Raw genomic sequence first — 24,390 nt, forward strand, 5'->3', positions numbered from 1 at the left:
AAAGTGTACTTCGGATAACAAGCCACCCTAAATACACGACCAGAGCCATTCCGTACTCGCAGTTTTTGCGTTTGCGTCGTATTTGCTCATCAGACGAAGAATTCATGGGTGAACGCTTTGGAAAGGCGCGATAATTTCAAACTAAAATGATACTTGGAAACCGTCCTCTTATCCAAACCAAAATGTTACTTGGAAACCGTCCTCTCATCCAAACCAAAATGTTACTTAGAAACCGTCCTCTCATCCAAACCAAAATGTTACTTGGAAACCGTCCTTTCATCCAAACCAAAATGTTACTTGGAAACCGTCCTCTCATCCAAACCAAAATGTTACTTAGAAACCGTCCTCTTATCCAAACCAAAATGTTACTTGGAAACCGTCCTTTCATCCAAACCAAATTGTTACTTGGAAACCGTCCTCTCATCAAAACCAAAATGCTACTTGGAAACCGTCCTCTCATCAAAACCAAAATGCTACTTGGAAACCGTCCTCTCATCCAAACCAAAATGTTACTTGGAAACCGTCCTCTCATCCAAATCAAAATGTTACTGGGAAACCGTCCTCTCATCCAAACCAAAATGTTACTGGGAAACCGTCCTCTCATCCAAACCAAAATGTTACTGGGAAACCGTCCTCTCATCCAAACCAAAATGTTACTTGGAAACCGTCCTCTCATCCAAATCAAAATGTTACTGGGAAACCGTCCTCTCATCCAAATCCAAATGTTACTGGGAAATCGTCCTCTCATCCAAACCAAAATGTTACTTGGAAATCGTCCTTTCATCCAAACCAAAATGTTACTTGGAAACCGCCCTCTTATCCAAACCAAAATGTTACTGGGAAACCGTCCTCTCATCCAAACCAAAATGTTACTCGGAAACCGCCCTCTTATCCAAACCAAAATGATACTGGGAAACCGTCCTCTCATCCAAACCAAAATGTTACTGGGAAACCGTCCTCTCATCCAAACCAAAATGTTACTCGGAAACCGCCCTCTTATCCAAACCAAAATGATACTGGGAAACCGTCCTCTCATCCAAACCAAAATGTTACTGGGAAACCGTCCTCTCATCCAAACCAAAATGTTACTCGGAAACCGCCCTCTTATCCAAACCAAAATGATACTGGGAAACCGTCCTCTCATCCAAACCAAAATGTTACTGGGAAACCGTCCTCTCATCCAAACCAAAATGTTACTGGGAAACCGTCCTCTCATCCAAACCAAAATGTTACTCGGAAACCGCCCTCTTATCCAAACCAAAATGATACTGGGAAACCGTCCTCTCATCCAAACCAAAATGTTACTGGGAAACCGTCCTCTCATCCAAACCAAAATGTTACTGGGAAACCGTCCTCTCATCCAAACCAAAATGTTACTCGGAAACCGCCCTCTTATCCAAACCAAAATGATACTGGGAAACCGTCCTCTCATCCAAACCAAAATGTTACTGGGAAACCGTCCTCTCATCCAAACCAAAATGTTACTGGGAAACCGTCCTCTCATCCAAACCAAAATGTTACTCGGAAACCGCCCTCTTATCCAAACCAAAATGATACTGGGAAACCGTCCTCTCATCCAAACCAAAATGTTACTGGGAAACCGTCCTCTCATCCAAACCAAAATGTTACTCGGAAACCGCCCTCTTATCCAAACCAAAATGATACTGGGAAACCGTCCTCTCATCCAAACCAAAATGTTACTGGGAAACCGTCCTCTCATCCAAACCAAAATGTTACTGGGAAACCGTCCTCTCATCCAAACCAAAATGTTACTCGGAAACCGCCCTCTTATCCAAACCAAAATGATACTGGGAAACCGTCCTCTCATCCAAACCAAAATGTTACTGGGAAACCGTCCTCTCATCCAAACCAAAATGTTACTGGGAAACCGTCCTCTCATCCAAACCAAAATGTTACTCGGAAACCGTCCTCTCATCCAAACCAAAATGTTACTCGGAAACCGCCCTCTTATCCAAACCAAAATGTTACTGGGAAACCGTCCTCTCATCAGCGTTGGATCGTGTTAGCCAGATCACAAGAGTCCAAGCACTAGCTTTCAAGAACAATAAGGATACGGCTAATAACCCTTCTGTGGTTCTAACTTTCCACCCTCAAATAAGCAAGGCTATTTCTTTTCTCTGTAGGAACTTTAAGCTATTGCAACAGAACCAAAAACAAGAGACAGATTCCCTGACCCCCAAGGTTTTGTTACCGTCTGTGCTGGTATTTAGCATGCTGCCTGGTGATCTTTGTTCTGCAGCTCACACTGGCACCACTAAATGTGGCCGTCCACGCTGCAATACATGTACCTACGTAAGCTCTGACTTGAATTCCGAAGTCCATTTACACCCTGAAGGCCTACTACACGTGCATTTTCCAAAGTCATTTAAGCCTTGTGCAGCACTTTTTGTGGAATAGTATACATTGGGGAGACTGGCCGTCGCCTTGCTGACCGTTAACTGTGTTTAGGTCAAATATGTTAAACGAATAAACATGTTAAGTTCCTCTACTCTATAGGTTTGGGACGTGCTTAGGATAAATTTGTTCTAGTTCTAAAAACGTTAAGGGTAGCTTCATGTTTAGGTTTTACATATTTAGGTAAAGGTTTTAAACATGTTTACAACATCATTAAAATTTGCGGTAAAAAATTAAATTAAATCTAAATCATAGTAAGTACATTTCAAAGAAACTGAACAATTATTTTTTTAGATCAGAAATATTAATTCTGTAATTGTTTTGAGGCTTAACACAATACACTCCACGTTAAGAAAATATTTTTCCTCCATTCAAAGATTAGGTACTTGAAGTAATAAAGTAAAATAATTTAAAAATCATGGAGCATTTCGCTTTATTAATAAAAGATAAATATTTCAGATCAAATATATTTTTCTTATCCGACTAATTGATTTTATGATTAAGAAGATACATGTACATACACTCGAAGAAAACTTCCCTTTTGGTAAATTTACCCAACATTTTAAGTTATGAATAGACGGTAAAATAAATGGGGGTGGAATTTTAAACCGTCATTGCCACTTAAAAACTGGACACTAGCCAGGGAGGGAACAGCGGATTGGTTGGTATTGGAGCATGCGCAGAGACCAATTTTTAACTGTCGCCGAATAAAAAATATCTAAATCGTGATTCTTCGTAGAGCACGTGGCGCCATCTAAGTAAACTGACCGTTATATTTCGGGAATAAAAGCTAGACAAAATGGTTGTTTAACTGTAAATTTACCTATAACTTGAATTCTTTAAATTAAAATACAAATTATTAATTGAGATCATTCGTAATAGACGTGAAAAACGGTTGAAATGACTTCAGTGACTATTAAAGTCGCGAAGCGGGGAGACTGGCAGCCATGCTGTCACGAAACCTTTCCCCTTTTTTCCTACCCCCAAATTCAAAAACCCCTCAGAGGCTGGGAAGCCGTTGGAATTTATTTTAGCGTCTATTTAAACGAAATCAAAATTATATTGTGCATTTAGATTTCTCAATAGGATAATTATAGTTCAGACCATGAATATCTATTTTTATTCTAATAATTGTTAAGGCGTCTGAGAAAATCCACTTTAAGAAATCCGTTTTTTAAAGCATATTCATTATTGCACTTAACAACATCTTTGGAATTTGGGGTAAATAATTTAAATTAATTGAAAATTTTGGTATAAATAGTTTTCATGATGATATTTCAGATCAGAAATATTTAATTTTATCCTATTACTTGTGTTGGGGCCAAAGAAAATACACCTCACTAAGAATTTTTGTCTTATCAACATCTTTGGAACTAGAAATTAAGAAATAAAATTAAAATAAAATTATGGTGTAACTAGTAACATAAATCATTTTTTGGCCAGAAACATTTATTCCTGCCTATTAACTGTTTGCTTCCCAAGAAAATTTACTTCACTCAAAGAAAAAAGTTTCCATCCACTAGAAGATGCGTCTTAACCCAAGTCTTTGAAAATTAAAGTACAAAGATGGAAATTAATTTGAAATCATGATACATATTGCTTTTTCTGATCTATCAGACCAGAAATATGTATCCTTATAGTTAAAAATATAATGCAAAAACGAAATAATGTTATGCCAAACCCAAATAATGTTATGACAAAACAAAATAATGTTATGACAAAACAAAATAATGTTATGACAAAACAAAATAATGTTATGCCAAAACAAAATAATGTTATGCAAGAATAAAATAATGTTATGCAAGAACAAAATGTTATGCAAGAACAAAATAATGTTATGCCAAAACCAAATAATGTTATGTCAAAACAAAATAATGTTATGCAAGAACAAAATAATGTTATGCAAGAACCAAATAATGTATAAAAGTTTGGGCGAGTATTGAAATATCGTTAGGGGCACTTTTACATAAAATTTGTTTTGCTCACTGTTTATAAAAAAAAATTAGAGCAAATATCTAGAAAAATTTATCAAGATTCTTAGAATATAAAAAACCTTGAGTGGTCAGAGTTTTGCAAGTGTGTCAATTGCTACAGTGGCGAGAACTGCGCCGCTCTCGGAATCGGCCACAGAAATATATTTAGACGCATAAGCATATGCTTAATTTTAAGGTTTATGGTGCTGTTGAGTGAGGGGATTTGGTCCTTAGAGACCATTCTGGCTGAGTTTTTTTAACGCTTGGAAATTTCTATTCCTCTCACAAATTACTGCCATCTATCGGATTTAAATCACGACAAAATGCGACAGATTAAAGGTATAATACTAAAATTAAAAATAAAAATAAAACTAAAATGTTTTTTTTAAATTCTTTATTGTACATTAGTGTTATTAAGAACTTTTAGGAATAAAGAATGGTCTTTATATTACATACACCGGAAGTTAATTCATCGGTGCTTCTCTTGGTGGAATTTCTGCCAGTTTCACTTCCGCTGAGTCATCTGCATTAGTCGCCAGTCTTAAAGTGTACAAAACAAATTATTTGAGGGTTAATTTTCAAATCATCTTTATGCAATGGACGCTTCAATTAAACATTATCTCTTTTAGCTTAATCAACTTTGAAGTCAAATTTGTATCACTGGACCAAATGTTTTCGTTTGCTGGGCTACCAGAGTAGCCTGGCTATAACTTACGATCCCTTCTCAAGTCGAATTAAATCAAATAGGACAGACGTCTACTTTAGAGACGGCATTTGGTACGTGCCAAGCTGAGACTCGCGCCTAGTGCAAATCTGGGGCAAACTAAGCCTTAGGCGTAAAGGTATTTATTCACTAACGACGTAAGGCAAATACGGCGATGATGATTATTAGGACACTCCCAAAGATCAAATCACATTAAACCATCCTAAATTGGATCTAATCATAATTTAATCACGATTAAATATTATATCTTTATTGAAATTATTATTATTAAGAATTCAATAACTAAATCCTGATTGAAATTTTATAGTTGTCATTGAACGTATTTATTTGTGAAATCATGATTGAAATTAATAAAACATAATTAAAATAATTAAATCATTGAATAATTATATCGATAATTGAATTATTAAATTGAAAATTGAATTGAAAAGGATATTAAATAGAAAAAAAAACCTACGCTAAAGTAGCCATTGTGACTAAGGTCTGACTAGTTTCGGTAAGTTTTGCTGACCTTATTCCGAGACCGAAAACACTGTTTATTGGCATTAGGAGTCGTTAGATGACTTGGGCCTAAGGTGGTGCCTTGGGTATCAGCCTAACTGATTATTATTATTATTTGAACCTGGCCACACTGGCTACTTTTTAAATAATAATGTAAACGAGGTAAAGTTAGCGAAGGTGAAACCTTTTCTTTTTAAAAGGGAAACAAGTCTGCAGAAAAGGTGTTAAACCTAACGGATATTTTTGCTTCGACGCTCTTCGTTGGGCGTTTTCACTCTAGTGAAAACCAGTTTTTACACACCATCCAAGGGATTTGTGTGTATTGGTTGCACCGTTTGCACGTACAGTGTAGCTGATGCCACCGATGTCGTACATAACTCTTTACTAGTCAGGGTTATAAATTTCAGAGATATCCTAATTCAACGCTACATTTACCAGCCTTGGTATCCCAATATCATTTTTTTTTAAATCTGAGCACAAGAAGTGGATCATTCCATTTAAGTGGTTTTTCGTGATTTTCGACTTTAAATCTACATACTTCTTAAAATTAAGACCGACTTGGTTAAAAATTATATTTTTATTTAAAACTGATCATTTCCGAAATACGTTTTAGGTTTCATAAAGAAATTTATATTTTAAGTGAGATTTCGGACTACCTTGCGGGACCTCATAACCCACCTACGCACTATTGTGAAATTTTAATTTCGCACCATTTGAAATAACATGCAAAATTTCTTTTCGATAAAATTCCTCTCTGGTGTATTAAGTTTATGTGATGATTGAAAATTGGTTCAAATTTAAATTGGATATTTAAAATATAGTTATAACATCAGGGGGATTGTGTGTTCTTAAATGTCCGTAACATCTTGTTATTTCTGGCACCGCTTTAGGCCTAAGCGGCAAGGACCATACATAGGATGGTTTGTACGTCAAGGCTCCGTGTATTAATACTTCCTAGCAGATTGTGGAACCCGTTTCATTGAAACGTCTTTTAAGCTTACTTTTCGAAGTCAACGACCGTATCGGGCAAATGCTTGTTTTGAGTTTCGGGTAACAGCAGAAAAACCGCTCCCGTCAGCAGAGAAAGAACGCCGTACAAGATAACCGGAATCGATGCACCGTAGAACCTTCCCTGCAATGAGGCCAATTGTACATATGCAGTTTGCCAATTTTAAAATAATGGTAATTGAATAATTTACCAAGACGTCGGCGAAGGGACTGAGAATTGAGCCAATTCGGCCAGCGGTCATAGCCCCGCTGACCCCAACTGCCCTCACGTTCGTTGGGAACAATTCGTTACTGAACACGTACAGTAAAACGTAGGCCAACGAGTTGCTCATCTTTCCGATCATAACCAGAGTTAATTTTAACCAGAAAATATCTGTAAACGAGCTCTTTGTTACATATTTATATTTTAACGATCGAAAAACAGATCTCTTTTTCAGTGTGAACTGGGAATGTTTCCATTTTTAACTTAATCGCTTAAGCCTCTCCGGAGTGCGTAAAAATTCTTGTAGTTCTTCTCTTGAGAACTGTAGTTCTTCAGGATAGTTTTCATCCACGTGAAAACTCACTAAAAAGTGTCAAATGATACATCATTCTTTTTAAATTAGCAGCTAACGGGGAGCCCTCGAACCAAGTGAGAATGCTCGGAGTTGTTGTAACTTTTCTCAAGAGAACTTATGAGCAGCGATAACGTTACGTCCTGTGAGATGGACCATCAAAAAACTGAGAAACAGGGCCGTTGCGACGTACAGGCAAAACTGGTGGTGGCCTGGAGGGCCAAATTCAAAGGGACGGCCAATTTACAATGTTTTAAACGATTTAATTTCAAATCTTATTATACTCTTAGCACTCATTATGAAAACACAAAGCTCATTGAAATCTCGTACATGGCTTTTCTGTTTCCGCTTCCATTAAAGAAGCGAAGGTAGCGTTTGTCACTTTCCACTCATTTATCAGCCCTTTACGTGAGCTTCTAATTTAGTTGAAGCACAAGGGCGTATCTAAGAGGCTTAAAGGTTCAAACCCCCCACCCGCAACCCAACAATGGTTTTTAATTCTAAGAGGGAGGGGGGGCGCAAAACCCCTTGCATGGTCAATGCATAGTGTGTTGAATGGCGGTGTATGACCGACGTCAAAATAAAAATTACACAAAAACCAGTTCTGCGAACTGAAAAAACTGTGTTTATTCTTGTTATTATTACGGCAAGGACAGATATTAAATATTCTTAGAATTTGCCTTTACGAAACAAAATGAAAAATATTTGTAGCAAAATACATCAGGAAGGGACTAAACTTGACGCGGTTATGTTCAAATTAAAGAGGGATACATTATTTTCGACACAAAACTTCTTGTGTAGTACGCAGTATCAGTCGAAGTCGCCCAAAAAGCAAGGGCTTTAAATCGAAATAAATTTACTTTTTAGACTCATCTTAAATGAAATCATAGACTAAGAAAGGTTTCACGAGGACATATCGCGCGCGAATTTAGAACCATATAAAGTCTCAGCACGGGAGGGCGCCACGTATATCAAAATGATGGTGCGAACCAAAGACTAGTGAAAGTTTACCAAAGACGTGACAGCATCGAAGGACTCAAATATTATTCTTATTAGCACGTGTTTTAGAAATCAGATGTGATTTTAACCAGGCCATCCAACGTAAACATTTTTCACGTTGTCTTTTTTTCTTCGGAAAAGGAATGAAAAACACGTTTTTCATGTGTTCCTTCTTCTCGTAACGACTGTCACTCGCACCCCTTGTTTTTCGGCATTTTCAACGTTTAAAAAAGAACTAAAAAGAATACAGGTCATACAATAAAATTCCAAAATGTGAGAAAAATTTAATTTACCTCTTCAGTTTATTGTTCAGGAATAAATTTCCTAAAATTATTAAATAATTCTAGAAAATATTACCATTTTCAAAATGAAACTATGAAGAAGAGCAATGCAGATGAAATTCTGTTGAAATTCAATTGAAAATAATATGCACGTGATCACCACTTTCTTAAAAATCCGCTAGGCGCGCGGCCGTTCGCACCATTAACAAAGTCGGGGGGTCTCGCGCTGCCGGTTATACACGAAAAAGCTAAGGGGGGTCACACGCGAAATGTCCTTGTGAAACCTTTCTTAGTCTATGATGAAATTATTTCGGCCCTTTCTTTTTGGCAGACTTCGACTGAGAGTGACTAACTATGCAAGACGTTTTGTGTCGAAAATAATGTATCCCTCTTTAATTTCAACATAACCGCGTCACGTTTAGTCCTTCCCTGATGTATTTTGAAAACAAGTATTTTTCATTTTGTTTCGTAAAGACAAATTATAAGAATATTTAATATCTGTCCCTTCTTAGCCGTAATATTAACAATAATAAACACAGTTTTTTCAGTTCGCAGAACTGGTTTTTGTATAATAAAAGTCCCTTTTTCAGAAGGAGATGTAATAATTCTATTAAAGGAAATATTTATTTAGGTGCAAGTAATTTGCAATCATATTAGAGCAGCTTGTAGAATAGCGCAGGAGTAACGTGGCATTTAAGTACCCCGCGTTTCCATTCGACTTAAGCGAAGAACACACATACGTAATTTTTGCACTAAAACGTTCTTAGAAACCGTAAACATTAAATACCTGCTCCGATTGGTCGTCCCTGGCTCCCTGCTTCTAACCCCCTCTCTTGGCCTCCCGACTCTCCCTCTCTCTCTCGGTATCTTTTTTTTTTTTGAGATACACAAACATCGGTGTCGACCCGAGGCCTTAGACACCAGCACACACACAATAACTGATTAATCAGGGTGAGATATGTGTAACGGCCACGCCAACGGGGGGATACGTGGGGACAGGGGTGGGGACACCCGTGGCGGAAGTATCCCGACCACCCGTTGGGGGATTGGTAGTCGTCCTCACACGGCCTTCCACAAACTCTGCCTCCCGGACGCCTGGGATTACAGGAGTGAGCCACTACTCTCGGCTCTCTCTCGGTATCTCCCCTCTACGAAAACGGTACATCCCCCGCTGTCTCTCCCCCAGTAGCCGATACGCGGAGATGAGAAGATTCTACGAACGCCCGCAAAAATACGGTCAATGTTTTAAATTAATTATGAAGCACTTAACAATAAACCGATTTAAGTTAAAACATATCAAAGGAACAGCTTCCCGACATCGCGAATCCAATGCTGGTTTCAGATTTTGTCCGGTTTGGCGTGCCATATACAAGTAATTTTCGAGCAACGCTTCTCACAAGAAAATGTTATCAGCCCTCATTTTCTACCGAACTGAAATCTCGGGCTTACGCAGTGTTTCCACTTTGCGGCGTAAAAGGTCATTTTCGGCGAAAACTGTCTTGGTGAGCACCAGAAATTTTAAAACCGGCGAAAAAGCGGCGAAAACCATTGAAAACGGCGAAATTTGCGACGAAAATATTTTTTGATATTTTCAGTCAGAAAAACATAGTCTCTGTAGTCCCCTTACTGTGCCCCTAATGGAAACCCATTCAATTTTTTGGCAGAGATAAACTTTATTCAAAATGTTTTTATTTAAAAAAACAAATAGTTGCCTAAATGTAAGATTGGAAATAAAGAGAAGAAACATATGCAGTGACACTAAAGGAAATTAAGGTAAATCTATGGGAGACCGGCGAAAACTGGTAAAATTGCCCCTAAAATAGGCGAAAATCTCGACCGCAGAGTGGAAACACTGGGCTTACGGTTCCGCCATAGTGTAAAGCTAGGCAATCCGGATCAGTCAGCGTTCTTAAGCGGGGGGGGGGGGGGAATTGTAGAAGGCAGGAGTCGAGGGTGAGAATTGTATTAGTCTATGTTCTCACCGTCGACTCATGGTGAGAATAAACAGTAAAGCTATCGCTTCAATAATTCTCGCGATTCAGGGCATACTTCTCAATGCAGATCAATATTCAGAATAAACATAAAAAATCATTGTTCCATAATGGCCACAAACAAACTGGCAAACCTGTTATATTTTAATTCAAGAGTAGCGCGTTCACACTGAACTGAGTTGACCAGGTAATTAAGTTTAATCTGTGAATTGAAAAGGAAATTGTTTCCACTGACCCCCGACTAGCATGACTGCTAAGAAAATGATGCCGGAAACGACAAAACTGACCAATAGCCCTTTCCGTCTAGTGAAGTACTTGACCACCAGATTGTACAAGACCACGGCAGGAAGGTTCACCAAACCGGTCAGGAATAGATTAAGGTACAATGAACCACCCATCAGGGTTACGCTCAAATTGAAGCCGTGGTTGATGAACACGGTCGCTATGCTGTAAATGTAAGAGTAGTTGTCTGTGTTAAAAGAAAATATTTTTAAACGCTCTAAAATCGTACAAGGTGATGTAAAGTATGGCCGCTACTTTGCGCATATGCCTGTTTCGTAACAAGTCGACGAATGAAGCCTGGTCGGATTTCGTGTCCTATAATTGAAAACGCAACATCTGAAACCTCGAACATAATTATATATGGACATCGTACGTCGTACCATTTCAATTTTCTGTTTGAGTTTGTTCATCACTTCATCGATGTTCTTAATTTCTTTCCCGTTCATTTTGGTTTGTTCCAGGAGTTGTTTCTCGGCTCTGTCGTACTGTTTGGTTGCAAGCAGCCACCTTGTCGATTCTGGTATTGCCCTGGAAATCAATTTTTCTTATGTTTAAAAGTTTTTAGAGGAATATTTTCTTAGAGGTAAGTTAATATAAAATATCAAAGGAGGATACTAAATTGTTGACCTTTAGTTGTTCGGCGTTAGATGTCAAAAATCTAATTAGTTATAAAGATCGATGTTTGGTTTCTTGGATTTTTATTGAACAAACACAATCTATATTATAAGGAGCGCTTGGTACATTGGTCGTCGTCGGTCGTACGTCCCAGCTTTCAGGAATGTGTGCTTAGTCTGTCATGAAGCCAAAGGCGGGGCGGTGAGGAAAAAGCGACCCGCGGAACATAAGGTGATGTATTTGTACCCCGCCGTTCCGCTGGGCACTACGGCGGCACAGAAGACAAAGAGTCATGCCCGACAAAAATGCACTTTGCGAAACAAACGTTCGTCCAGTGAGACAGCCATAAAGACAGGCTCACATATGGCAAACAAACGCCCTCATCATGGCCCAACAAAAGGCGACACCATGGGCTGCCCTAATTCCCACCCTCGCACAGCTGAGGACTAGAGTGACTTCCTCTGCCACCACACAAATCCTCCCCAGTAGGATATTGAATGCCAAGTATGGAACACCCCCGAGGTTCCAGTGACCCAGCGCCCCGATCACGAGACACCTCCTCGAGGACTCCAGTTACCCAGCAAACTGGGTGTGGACCGCCCCCAAGAGCCCCGCGACACCGAACGCCGGGTGTGGAGCCCCTCAAGAGCTCAAGTGACCCCATCAAACCACTGGATAGGGACGACTCTTTGTCTTGTGTGCCGCCGTAGTGCCCAGCGGAACGGCGGGGTACAAATACATAACCTTATGTCGACCCGCAGAACAGAGGGAAACCGAAACTGCCTTTGGCTTCGTTACTGAGGAGGTTCGACTATCTATTTTCTCAAAATCTGTCGCCCCTGAGAGTTGGGCCGTGTTTGTCCCAACACGCAATACACCCGAAATTTTATCTCTGTTTCCGCCGCGAATTTCGGAGGGGGGGGGGATTCGTATGGGGTAGTTTCGGAAACGGGGAGGAGGGAGCGGGGGTTTCGGGGTCGTTCCGATTTGAAAGTCCCGTGGCTGCGTTCAACAACTCTAAAAAAGCTCAGCGCTGAGCTCAACGGTCAGCGATTTTTGCTGGAAGGGTTTTTTGACTTCCGGTTTTGACCGGGAAAAACGGGGAGTACCCCGGTAATTATCACATGGGGAAAAGAGGGAGGAAGGGCCTTACTGGGGGTACCCCGGTAATGATCACATGGGGAAAAGGGGGAGGTAGGGCCTTACTGGGGTGGTTCTACTTTGGGGAAAAGGGTGCCACGGAAATTCTTGCATGGGAAAAAGGGGAGGAACGATAATTATCACATGGGAAAAACGGGGAGTACCCCGGTAATTATCACATAGGGAAAAAGGGGAGGTAGGGCCTTACTGGGGTGGTTCTACTTTGGGGAAAAGGGTGCCACGGAAATTCTTGCATGGGAAAAAGGGGAGGAACGATAATTATCACATTTGAAAAACGGGGAGTACCCCGGTAATTATCACATAGGGAAAAAGGGGAGGTAGGGCCTTACTGGGGTGGTTCTACTTTGGGGAAAAGGGTGCCACGGAAATTCTTGCATGGGAAAAAGGGGAGGAACGATAATTATCACATGGGAAAAACGGGGAGTACCCCGGTAATTATCACATAGGGAAAAAGGGGAGGTAGGGCCTTACTGGGGTGGTTCTACTTTGGGGAAAAGGGTGCCACGGAAATACTTGCATCTGAAAAAGGGGAGGAACGATAATTATCACATGGGAAAAACGGGGAGTACCCCGGTAATTATCACATAGGGAAAAAGGGGAGGTAGGGCCTTACTGGGGTGGTTCTACTTTGGGGAAAAGGGTGCCACGGAAATTCTTGCATGGGAAAAGTGGGAGGAACGATAATTATCACATGGGGAAAACGGGGAGTACCCCGGTAATGATCACATGGGGAAAAAGGGGAGGTAGGGCCTTACTGGGGTGGTTCTACTTTGGGGAAAAGGGTGCCACGGAAATTCTTGCATGGGAAAAAGGGGAGGAACGATAATTATCACATGGGAAAAACGGGGAGTACCCCGGTAATTATCACATAGGGAAAAAGGGGAGGTAGGGCCTTACTGGGGTGGTTCTACTTTGGGGAAAAGGGTGCCACGGAAATTCTTGCATGGGAAAAAGGGGAGGAACGATAATTATCACATGGGAAAAACGGGGAGTACCCCGGTAATTATCACATAGGGAAAAAGGGGAGGTAGGGCCTTACTGGGGTGGTTCTACTTTGGGGAAAAGGGTGCCACGGAAATTCTTGCATGGGAAAAAGAGGAGGAACGATAATTATCACATGGGAAAAACGGGGAGTACCCCGGTAATTATCACATAGGGAAAAAGGGGAGGTAGGGCCTTACTGGGGTGGTTCTACTTTGGGGAAAAGGGTGCCACGGAAATTCTTGCATGGGAAAAAGGGGAGGAACGATAATTATCACATGGGAAAAACGGGGAGTACCCCGGTAATTATCACATAGGGAAAAAGGGGAGGTAGGGCCTTACTGGGGTGGTTCTACTTTGGGGGAAAGGGTGCCACGGAAATTCTTGCATGATAAAAGGGGGAGGAACGATAATTATCACATGGGAAAAACGGGGAGTACCCCGGTAATTATCACATAGGGAAAAAGGGGAGGTAGGGCCTTACTGGGGTGGTTCTACTTTGGGGAAAAGGGTGCCATGGAAATTCTTGCATCTGAAAAAGGGGAGGAACGATAATTATCAAATGGGAAAAACGGGGAGTACCCCGGTAATTATCACATAGGGAAAAAGGGGAGGTAGGGCCTTACTGGGGTGGTTCTACTTTGGGGAAAAGGGTGCCATGGAAATTCTTGCATCTGAAAAAGGGGAGGAACGATAATTATCACATGGGAAAAACGGGGAGTACCCCGGTAATTATCACATAGGGAAAAAGGGGAGGTAGGGCCTTACTGGGGTGGTTCTACTTTGGGGAAACGGGTGCCACGGAAATTCTTGCATGGGAAAAAGGAGTTGTGGGGTGTACTGGGGTGAAGTGCCTCGAAACACACAACTAGCGGAGGGCCCGCCTGTAAGGCGGGCTTCTCGGCTAGTGTTATAATAAAGGACAGGTACGCGATAAAATAAGGTTTTGCTGGACTACGATTCTGGTACTGCCCTGGAAATAATTTTTTCTGATGTTTTAAAGTTTTTAGGGCAATTATTTCATCGCGAGGTAAGCTGATATCGAATATCACACGAGATTCCTAAATTGTCGAACTTTAGTTGATGCCAACTTTGAAATGGTGATTTCGACCTGTAAAATGTTTCTCTCGAAAATATACTGAAAACATACCTACAAAAATACGGAGATCTGCCTTCAAAATAGCAATCTTTAGAATTAGAAAATTGGATACGCCTGGCTTAATGGTTTCCTGTTATTTGAATTTTAGTCCTCCAATGGGATTATCCGTATTTTTAATTATCGATTACTGTGCCTTCAATGTCGCGTCTTTTGTTTTCGTCTGCTATATTTTCTGCTCTACTATATTTTTTTATGAAATTTAGAAAAAATGTTTAGTCTTTTAAAATTATTTATGTCTGCTCTTTCGATAATAGCATGGCATACGACGGGTAAAAGTTTTCGAAGTTTCCACGTTAGCTTAGGATGTTAGAAATCTAATTAGTAATGGAAATCTATATTTCGTTTTTTTTTGGCATTTTACGCAATTGTTTCGAATAAATACAATGGTACACTGTTGGTTATGCTGGGCTAAGATTTGCGTTAAATGTTTGAAATTTCAATATTAAATATGCGAACATATCAGTTTCGATTTAATTCCGATTGAAATATCGATTCTGGTTTCATTTCGAATTAAATATCGTTTATTGTTTAAAATATATGGATGAAAAATCGGAGAAATATCAGTGTAATCCAAAATAATTTCCGCTAAACAGGAAAGCGGTAAATCTCAATTTAAAGAAGAGTGTCTCACCAGTACAGAAGTAACATAAAGGGTAGTTGGAAAGGCAAGGATGAGATCAGCATGATCGTTTTCCATTCGTCGACCAGCCAGCCAATCAAGGCGCACGCCATGATGCCAATGCCCCACATGGCGGTGAAGCTGTACACGATGTAATCTCGGTACTCCGGACCAACGGACTCCACAACTACGAGAAATAACGCTCTCATCAAAGCGAAACAAACTTTGAATCAGAGTTGGTCTTGTGTCAGTTGAAAAAGACGCGATTAAAAGTAGCAATGGTGCCCATCTTTATTGGATCTCTCGTGATTGCTAAGCCAGGTTTTGAAGTATTTTGGTTTTTAAAAATTCAGTTAGGTCAAGGTTAGGGTAGACTAATATTAATAATTTATGATGTCGAGAGTTAAAGTTATAAAATGCTACAAAGAAAAAAAGGTGTTTAGATACTCAACACTTTCTTAAACACCAAAATGCAACAGAATATTTATCGTGTATAAAAACGATCATGTTTAGGCGATAGTGGTGTTCAGCTTTGCAACATCATGCGTTTAGAAATTAAACGTCTTATTTGCTACTCATATTTATCGTTTAAACGTGTTTAGATAGAATACGTTTAGATATTAAACAATGAAAACACGTCTAAAGATTTTTAAGATTAGTTTCTAAACATGTTCAAAGGTTCGGGTGTTGTGATTTTAAACATGTTTTAATTTGCCGTATACGCCACTCTTTGAGTAGCCGTATATTTGAGTTGTTAAATTACGATCTAAAATAACATTAATATTAATTGCCTACGAATTAATGAAACCTACTACCTATACTGTCGATTTCATTTCTTTAACTGCCTGATTATATTTTAACGATATTAATTTAAATTATATTTGTGTTAGTACGGCCTTAAATCACATCAAAAGTAGTGTTATTTTATTAATTTTTAGTAGTTCATGTTCAATTATTGATTTATATACATTAGTGTTATTAAATTAGTCTTAATTACCAATATCTTAAAATTATGAGATGATATAGAACCCGGTCCATATTTTAGTTAACACTATTAATATAACGGTGATTAACGAATATTATATTTTTTTAATGGAAAACGAAATTAAATGACATATAGACAACGCGAAATATAGTACATTATACTCGTAAGGCAATATACACGTATTAAACATCAGTATTTAGCAATATGTTTAAAAACCACGAAGTTTAATTTCTATACATGACCTCTTACCAGCTGTTCCGGTTTGGAACACTACCGGAAAGATCTTGGAAGATTGTTTGAGAAACTCGTTTTATTTAAACAGATGTGTTTAAGGAAACAACACCAACTCTTACCCATGTTTAGCTTTCACACCTTTTTAGATGTTAAAAACCTAAACACCTTTTTTTCTGGGTAAGAACAAGCTTAGGTTTGGTTAAGTTCAAGTTAGGAAACGCTAAGAATAAGGATATGTTAGGTTAAGTTAAGTCAAGGTCGGGTTAGAGTAAATTGGGCTACTCTACTCTAAGGTCATATCGTTTGTCTGCTGTTTAAAAAATGTTTTTAGATTGTGTGATGATTTTTGATCCAATAAAACAGTAATTTGAAGATATGTGACATACACGAAACCATGATTGCGTTTTGAATAAGTCCGAACGCGATTCCGATGAGGAACCTGAGGACCAGGAACATGGGCATGTTGGTCGAGAAGGCGAGGATGAAGGATACCAAGGTTATCGCCGCTTGACCCGCCAGGATGAGCGGCTTACGGCCAAATCTATACATTAAGAAAAATAATCGAGCTGAGCTAGATTAATAGGAAGGCTGGATAATACTGAGAGGTTTACTTGTCGGCTAATTGTCCCGCCGGAATGTACGAGGCAAAGTTGCCCAAAGAGAAGACCATGTAGCCGAAGGAGATCATCCATTCACGGGAGCACACCAAATCCCACTATCACCCAGGCGAATAACAGACAAAGTCCAAATTTCAGACAGAGATGCAAATTAACGCTCAACTTTCTAGTGATGAGCCCCAAAATAACAAAACTGTAGGAAGATAAACTCCCCACGTTTTGACGACAAGTGTATATAAATGTACATGAAATTTTTACGCTTTATAGAATTCCTGTGGAAGCCAATAGATTTTCTTTGACGTAAAACAACGCATGATCGAATGGCAGCATAGCTGTTTGTCAATACGCTGTATATTTCCATGACTCAAGTTACAGCATGATTGTTCTCCTTCTTTAATTATTAATTCAATAAAATAACTTGGCTTTCTTGTTTCCTTTAAACACTGTCTCGCAGTTTTATTCCAAAAAAGGTAAAATCAAGCTCTATATTGTTACGCGAAACCAAATATTTATACTTTAATTGTTATTCATTTTAATTTATAGAAACATCTAATTAATATTTTTAAATCGCTTTTGTATAATATCTAATTTGACCGACTTTAAGACAGTATTTGTAAAAAGTATTAATAAATTACAAATAAAATATGAGATATCGTTATTTCAATGTATTGAATAGATTAATGCAAAATTTTAATGAGCTACGTTACACAATATATTTTAAATTTTAAATTTAGCGAAACATTCGCCTCTCAATGCTCAAACGGAGAACGCACTCTATTAGAAGGCTGTTGAAACATTTCAAAATCAACACCCACAAAAACTGCTTGCTGATGCAAAATGGAGGATATAGTGACTGATAGGTAATGGCATCAATGGCTGCAAACGTTTGCTTGCTAGCTACCAAAATTAATTCTCACACTATGTAATAGTCATTAAAATTTGATTCCCTAGCTGAATACGTACCTCTTGCGTAATGGTGGTCCTGGTAGTGTTCTCGTACACGAAACTGTCGCAGGTGACAGTATCATTCAAGCCCAAGAGTTTCCCAGTCACCGTCCGTTCCCCGGGGTAAGCTGGCCTGTCGCACTTTGCATCCAACGAATTGGTTCCATTCGCACTTGAGTCGTAATACATTCCTCCGATATCGCAGCCGAAATTCACTTTCATGTTGACGTACTGGTAGTTGGTCATGAGCACACTCCAACAAACTGCTCTGATGAGCAAAGCGACGAAGATTCGCTTCTGGAACTTTCCGAATCTGCCCGTGACGTCCGTTAAATCCATGGCTCTCTCTCTCACTGTAGCCTCAGTCGACCTCTAGTAATGTTTGTAATTTACAACTAAGTGAGGCGCGTACGCGATGACAGTGATACGTACGCATTATCTGACGATAAATTGTTAATGTAAGGGTAGACTTCTTACGAGGCTCTGTAATTTGACATGGACAAAGACATCGGTAGAGGGTTTGCTCTATAAAGGAACTACTATTTTTATAACTCGAAGTCGCGGTTAGATGCTACCATTATTTGAAATTATTAATTTTTTGTGTGCGATCTAAAGTAACGTTAAAATTAAGAAGTGTTTTGGATTTTAGATTATTTAATAAATAAATTAAAATTATAATTAGCAATTTAATAAAATAATTAATTTATTAATTAGAATAATGCACACAAACCGATGCATTCAAAAGAGTTATTAAAAATGTGGCGGTCTCAAGAGAAAACCTAGTAAACGATGAATTGGAAAATTTTGAGTTAGTATTTAATTCATTTATAAATGCGAATTGTACATCTACTGTAAAACGTTCCAAAACCCTTTAAACATTGGTCGATGAGATATACCATCAAGTAATGGAAATCAAAATCAATAAAGTTAGTTTACTACATTTGAAAAATTATCGTTTACTAGGTTTTGACATGAAAGTGCCGCGAGCCTAAAGATATTGCTGAAGACGCGCTATTTTTAAATAACAGCCTTTACAAATATAGCAGCAAGCTCATTACTTACGGAAGTTCGCACTCAAAGTTTCAAACGCACGAATGGGTGGCGAAGTGGTTAACACTCTCGCCTCGCAGGGAAAGGAACTTGTGACACTGGGTTAAATCTCGGAACCACTCCTTCTGGGTTGAGTTTGTAAGTTTGTAAGTTTGGTCTTCGGTTTTCTTTTCCATAAAAACTTGCTGAGGTTTATTTTTCAATGATCAAAGGAACAGTTTTCTCAGTTGTGGACACACTTAAAATTTTTGGGCAGATTTGCAATTTGTGCCAACTTTTAAATGGTTCAATTAGAGTCTTTGAAAAAAAAACTATCTACTCGAACAAAGTACGATAGGCTTTAAATTTTTCTGTGTAGGTTCGAAGTTCTCAATTGTCTAATTTTCTGGGGATATTAGACAGGTTATGTAGTGTTATTGTGTATAGTTAACATATTTTCTAGTGCTGTATTAACGTGTCTAATATTTGTGACATACAGTCTTGGAGCTTTTTGCCGATTCATCCGGCAGCGTAATTAGATTACTATTGGAAATGCTCAGGGTATATTGCAAATTTGAGTCATTGTTGTAGTAACCGTACTATTTGTGGCATCAGATGTTTTCACAGATCGTGTTCGATTTATCCATGTTTTTTTAACATTTCTTTTGTAAAATATTTTAAACTTTATGTAAAAACAGTTTCAACGGCGGAAACTATAGACAGTAAAATAATTGAAACTGCCGTTTTAAAAATGTACTGCTATCTAGGGAGGAAACACCGGATTGGTTGATATTTCAGCAAACGCAGATTGCGTTACCTGACTTTCTCGGACAAACGAATATTTATGATTGGCGGAAATCATGAGGTAGGATTTTTCCTTTTTTTGTTCTTAAAGAACTGAAACGACTTAAGGTAGTGCCGTTTTAATCCATGGCAGGGCCGTACACTCTTAAAAATGAAGAGTTAAAAAAATTGGGTTGTCTCACTGCAACCCAAATTTGGGTTAATAACAACCCAACATTAGTTATTTTTTTTAATTTGTTAATTTTTATGGGTTGTTTTATTAAACCAAAATTAGGTTAAAATTTGGGTTGAAATCCATATAGAATTTTTTTAAATCTCATTTGGTTTCAAAATTTTCAACAATGGTTAGCTTATTCTACCGATTCTCATATTTGTTGAAAAGTACATATTTTGTTACTTTAATAATTAAAAATAAAATGTTTTGAAAATACAAAAAAAATGCATAAAAATAATACAACGAAACGGACATATAGCTATTTTCAGTACATGTACTCTCTCGGGGGAGATCGATATTATTTTTAAATTTCAGAAAAATCGTGAAATTTTTCACGGTTTTAGAAATGTTAGTTTTTGAACGCTACGTGGTAGACGAAAAGTTTCAATAAGCAAGTTGTAGAGCATACTCGAAAACCTTTAATGGAATTGGTCTGGTGGAAATCGGACATTTCGTCACTGAAATAATTGGTCATGAAAAACAAACACGCTGGTACAACCACGTAGCGTTCAAAACCTAACACTTCTAAAGTCGTGAAAAATTTCATAATATTTCTGAAATTTACAAAAAATAACGATCTCCCCCGAGAGCGTACATACTGAATATTTCAAATTTCTAGAAAGTTCAGATTTTGAGAAAAATTCCTGGGGGCTTATTCTATCTTTTTCGTAAAATAAAGACTCGTAAAATATAACGAGTTTCTTTTAACGAGCGCTTAACGAATTTTCGTTAAAAACGTATTCTATCTCGCGTTTCGTTAAGCTCTCGTTTAATTTTTCTCTTTATTTCCGAATTCGTTTTGGTAACGAGTGATGACGTAGTTCCGATTGATAAGCCAATGAAATGTGTTGTTACAAAGGAGCCTTTTTTCACATTATTTGAAATTTATCACCACTTGTGTTCATTTGTTTCATAGCCCATTATTTTTAAGTTCTCAAATATTTTAATTACATTATGGCGAAGTCACGAGGTGGTCGTGTAACAAGTTTACAACAAGAAATATTCTTATAATATATGGAGAATCATCCAGAATTTTTAAATGGTAAATTTAGTGACTCTTTTACTAAAATGAAATCGGATAAAATGTGGGAAGAACTCTCTATGAGCTTGAATAACGATGGAACTGGTCCTATAAAAGATGTTGATAAATGAAAAAAGGTATTTTCATCATGAATTGATTGAAAGTGATAAAGCAGTAGCGTCCAAACAGCAATCCATTGCTGCAACTGGCACTACTCATCTTGTTGCTTCTTTTTTGAAAGTAGTTCAACCCCTTTTTATTAATTTTTTTTTTAAATAAAAATGATTTTTTAAAATATAATTCCAATATGATTTTAAGTACAAATATGTAAACATGTTTACTACAAACGTTCCTAAGAAATAAAAAGTTCCTACAGCGTTAATCAGTGTTAATCAAATAATGTTCAAATCCTTCTACGATTTTCAAACACCCTTAATAGACGAAGCCTAGTATGTCTTCCAGGAGCACCCCAATTATCATCTTCGAGTACAGGAAAAAAACCTCCATCTTCAACTTCATCTTCATCAGAGGATGAACTATCTGACTCATCCGAAGAAGAATCAAGTTCTACATTATTCATAATGCATAAATTATGAAGCGTAGCACATGCATTAATTATAAAACCAGCCGACGTAGGATGATAATGTAAGACCCTGTGTCCATGCAATGCTCTACATCTCTGTTTCAGGACACCATTCACTCTTTCCACTACACATCTGGTTTTGCTGTGAAGAGTATTAAATCTCATTTCTGGTGAATCAGCAGCAGGGTTAGTGAAAGGAACCATCATAAATGGTGAAATCGGGTAGCCGCTGTCACCTTAAGTTTTGAAAAATTGTTTTATTCTAGCACAAGCAGGTAATTATCAAGTTTACCATGTTACCTAAAAGCCACGCACTTGTTCCTTTGGTTATATATTCATTTTCCAAAAAAAGTTTCACGGGATCCATTTTAAAAATATGTGAATCGTGTGTGGAACCAGGAAACCTGGCATTGATTGCTAATATTCGTAGTTTACTATCACAAACCTAGAGAAAAGATAAGATATGATTAGTGATCGTACGGAGTGACATTTGACTCGGGGTTGGGGTCGGGGTCGGGGACAGAAAAAACCCCGAAAAACCGGGTTGGGTCGGGGTTTTTTGGAATTTTCACTTTTAAGCGATTTCTAATTACAAAAATGACGATAGTAGTCGCATCACTTCAGCGGCCGACTATTTAGAAGTAAAAATAAATTCATCAGTGTATAATATTGTTTCATAAGTGTGGCACTTTCTATTCTTCACATGTAAAAAATTTACTGACAAAACAGACTTCATTACGGGCTTCGTCGCCGTTTTGCGTCCGCTTGCTAACGCGCCACACGTAGCCTTTGACAGCTACTCGCTAGGGGATATTTTCTTGATGACGTCACTTGGTTACTAGCTCTCAGTAAAATATTTTCCAAAGTGACGATCTTATGGAACAATATTATAAACTTCTGGTAAGACCAAAAACGAAATCACGGCGAACGAGAGACGAGTCTGACGCGACCTTTGTACCTTCTAAGTTCTAACGAGAGATTAGGCTGCTGGCTTGCCCCCTCCTTCTCCGTTTTGGTTGTAGGCTAAGCGATCGCTCGGCCGTTTATTAATTTTTTCTTGGATTTGGAAAACCCGACTTTAAAAAAAAACCCCGACCCAAAAAACCCGGGGATCTCCGACTTACCGGGTCGGGGTCGTGGTCCCCATACGATCACTAGATTACCAAACAATATATTAACTTATTTAACTCATACGTACAATTTGTACATTAATCGAATTAAACCCTTTACGGTTCACATATCTCACTTCCCTGAAAATTTCATCAGTAACAGGTGGAGCAATAATAGCAACGTGTGTCCCATCAACACAACCTATTACACCTGGAAATCCAAAAGCTTCCATAAATCTAAAAATTTAGCAGGGATAAATTATTATGAAGGAACGATTAAAAGTTAAAACATTTTACCCTTTTTTGACAGATTTTTGCTCATCCTCCGTGACTGGGAACCTTATTAGATGACTCATAAGTTGAGGATGTTCACAAATTGCCCTGCTGACACTGTTTATGCACCTACTTACTGTGGACTGACTGTATCTGAGATTAAGATCCTGCCCAATAGGAACCTGATAGCAACCCACCGCGTAAAAGCGTAATGCAATCAATATCTAGTTAGGTAATAATAATAAATTCATTATTTCTTTAAAATATTAAACATGTTTTCGTATACTTTGCTATCAACTGGAACAGCAGTACTCAGAGAGCCAGAAAGACGATTTTCCAAAGTTTGGCAAAGTTCTAAAACCAAAATTCTTGGAAGTCTGAACAGCTTTTTGAACTTATATTCACTTAAGTCCCATGCATTATTAGCATCTCTTATAACTCTTTGTCTCCTTAAATCTCTATTTCCAATTTCATTGTTATTTTCATTTTCAAATAATTGCCTTAAAAACTCCAACCTAAAGATACCACGTACCGCCATTATATTCTATATTTTCACACAAAAATGATATATTTAAAGAAACCACCAAATACTTTCGTCCAATGGGAGCACAGTCGTAACCGTTTACGAGCCAAAATAGCTCTCGTTATCTCTAACGAATAAGCCTAACGAATTTTCGTTACCGTTAAGAGATAGAATTGCTAAAAATCAGATTTCGATAAACTTAACGATTTTCGTAAAATTTAACGAGTAACGAGCCATTTTTAACGACAACGAAAGAGATAGAATAAGGCCCCTGGGCGAATCAAATGGTGACACCCCGTATACGAAAAATTAAACGTCCCTCTTAGATATGAAGGTTTTTTCATGGATAAATTGTAGGAGTAAAAGTTAAATGGAGGACACACATGGATTTTTATTTATCAAGGCAAAAACTGTCTTCAGTTTTCGACCCGCGGGTCTTTGTCTAACTAACTGAATTAAACCAATTTTCTTATATATATCGCATCGTAAAAAAACCTAAAAAGTTATCAATCGTTAAATAAATGTATTTTTATTTTTAACAATTGATAACTTTGTAGGTTTTTTACGAAACGATATATATAAGAAAATTGGTTTAAATCAGTTTAGTTTAACAAAGACCTGCGGGTCGAAAGCTCAAGACAGTAATTATCTTGAGGAATAGTAATCCATGTGCGGCCTCCGTTGAAATTTGATTCCTGTAATTTCTCCATGGATCCTTTAAATGATTCATATCTAAGAGGGACATTAATTTGGTGTTATATAGGCACACGAAAATTTTCAGGTCTAAAAT

At 38.1% G+C, this 24,390-nt stretch overlaps 1 protein-coding gene across 2 annotated transcripts; it reads right to left on the reverse strand.

The window, feature by feature from the left end:
• Nucleotides 1-4,786: 4,786 nt before the first annotated feature.
• On the reverse strand, nt 4,787-18,430 carry LOC149963022 (organic cation transporter protein-like). Of its 2 annotated transcripts, none has more exons than XM_090180334.1 (10): nt 18,063-18,430; nt 17,094-17,197; nt 16,869-17,023; nt 15,276-15,450; nt 11,109-11,256; nt 10,958-11,043; nt 10,682-10,893; nt 6,813-6,994; nt 6,615-6,745; nt 4,787-4,928 (listed from the first exon to the last, which is right to left on the reverse strand). In XM_090180334.1, the coding sequence occupies exons 1-10, from the start codon at nt 18,381-18,383 to the stop codon at nt 4,853-4,855; spliced, it is 1,590 nt and encodes a 529-aa protein (XP_090036460.1). In that variant the 5' UTR covers nt 18,384-18,430; the 3' UTR covers nt 4,787-4,852. The 2 variants fall into 2 exon arrangements, with proteins under 2 accessions (XP_090036460.1, XP_090036459.1); XM_090180333.1 differs by having other exon boundaries at nt 15,276-15,486.
• Between the last annotated feature and the right edge of the window lie 5,960 nt (nt 18,431-24,390).

Source organism: Leiobunum rupestre, chromosome 1 (assembly GCF_980474605.1).
Source record: "Leiobunum rupestre chromosome 1, qqLeiRupe1.1.hap1, whole genome shotgun sequence".
Lineage (NCBI taxonomy): Eukaryota > Metazoa > Arthropoda > Arachnida > Opiliones > Sclerosomatidae > Leiobunum > Leiobunum rupestre.

Coding starts and splice junctions, on each gene's coding strand:
- LOC149963022 (XM_090180333.1), bottom strand. CDS start 18,383: ATGGATTTAACGGACGTCACGGGCAGATTCGGAAAGTTCCAGAAGCGA. Junction 11,257..15,275: donor TTTATGTTACTTCTGTACTG/GTGAGACACTCT, acceptor ATTGATTTCCAG/GGCAATACCAGAATCGACAA. Junction 6,995..10,681: donor AGCAGTCATGCTAGTCGGGG/GTCAGTGGAAAC, acceptor GCTCGTTTACAG/ATATTTTCTGGTTAAAATTA.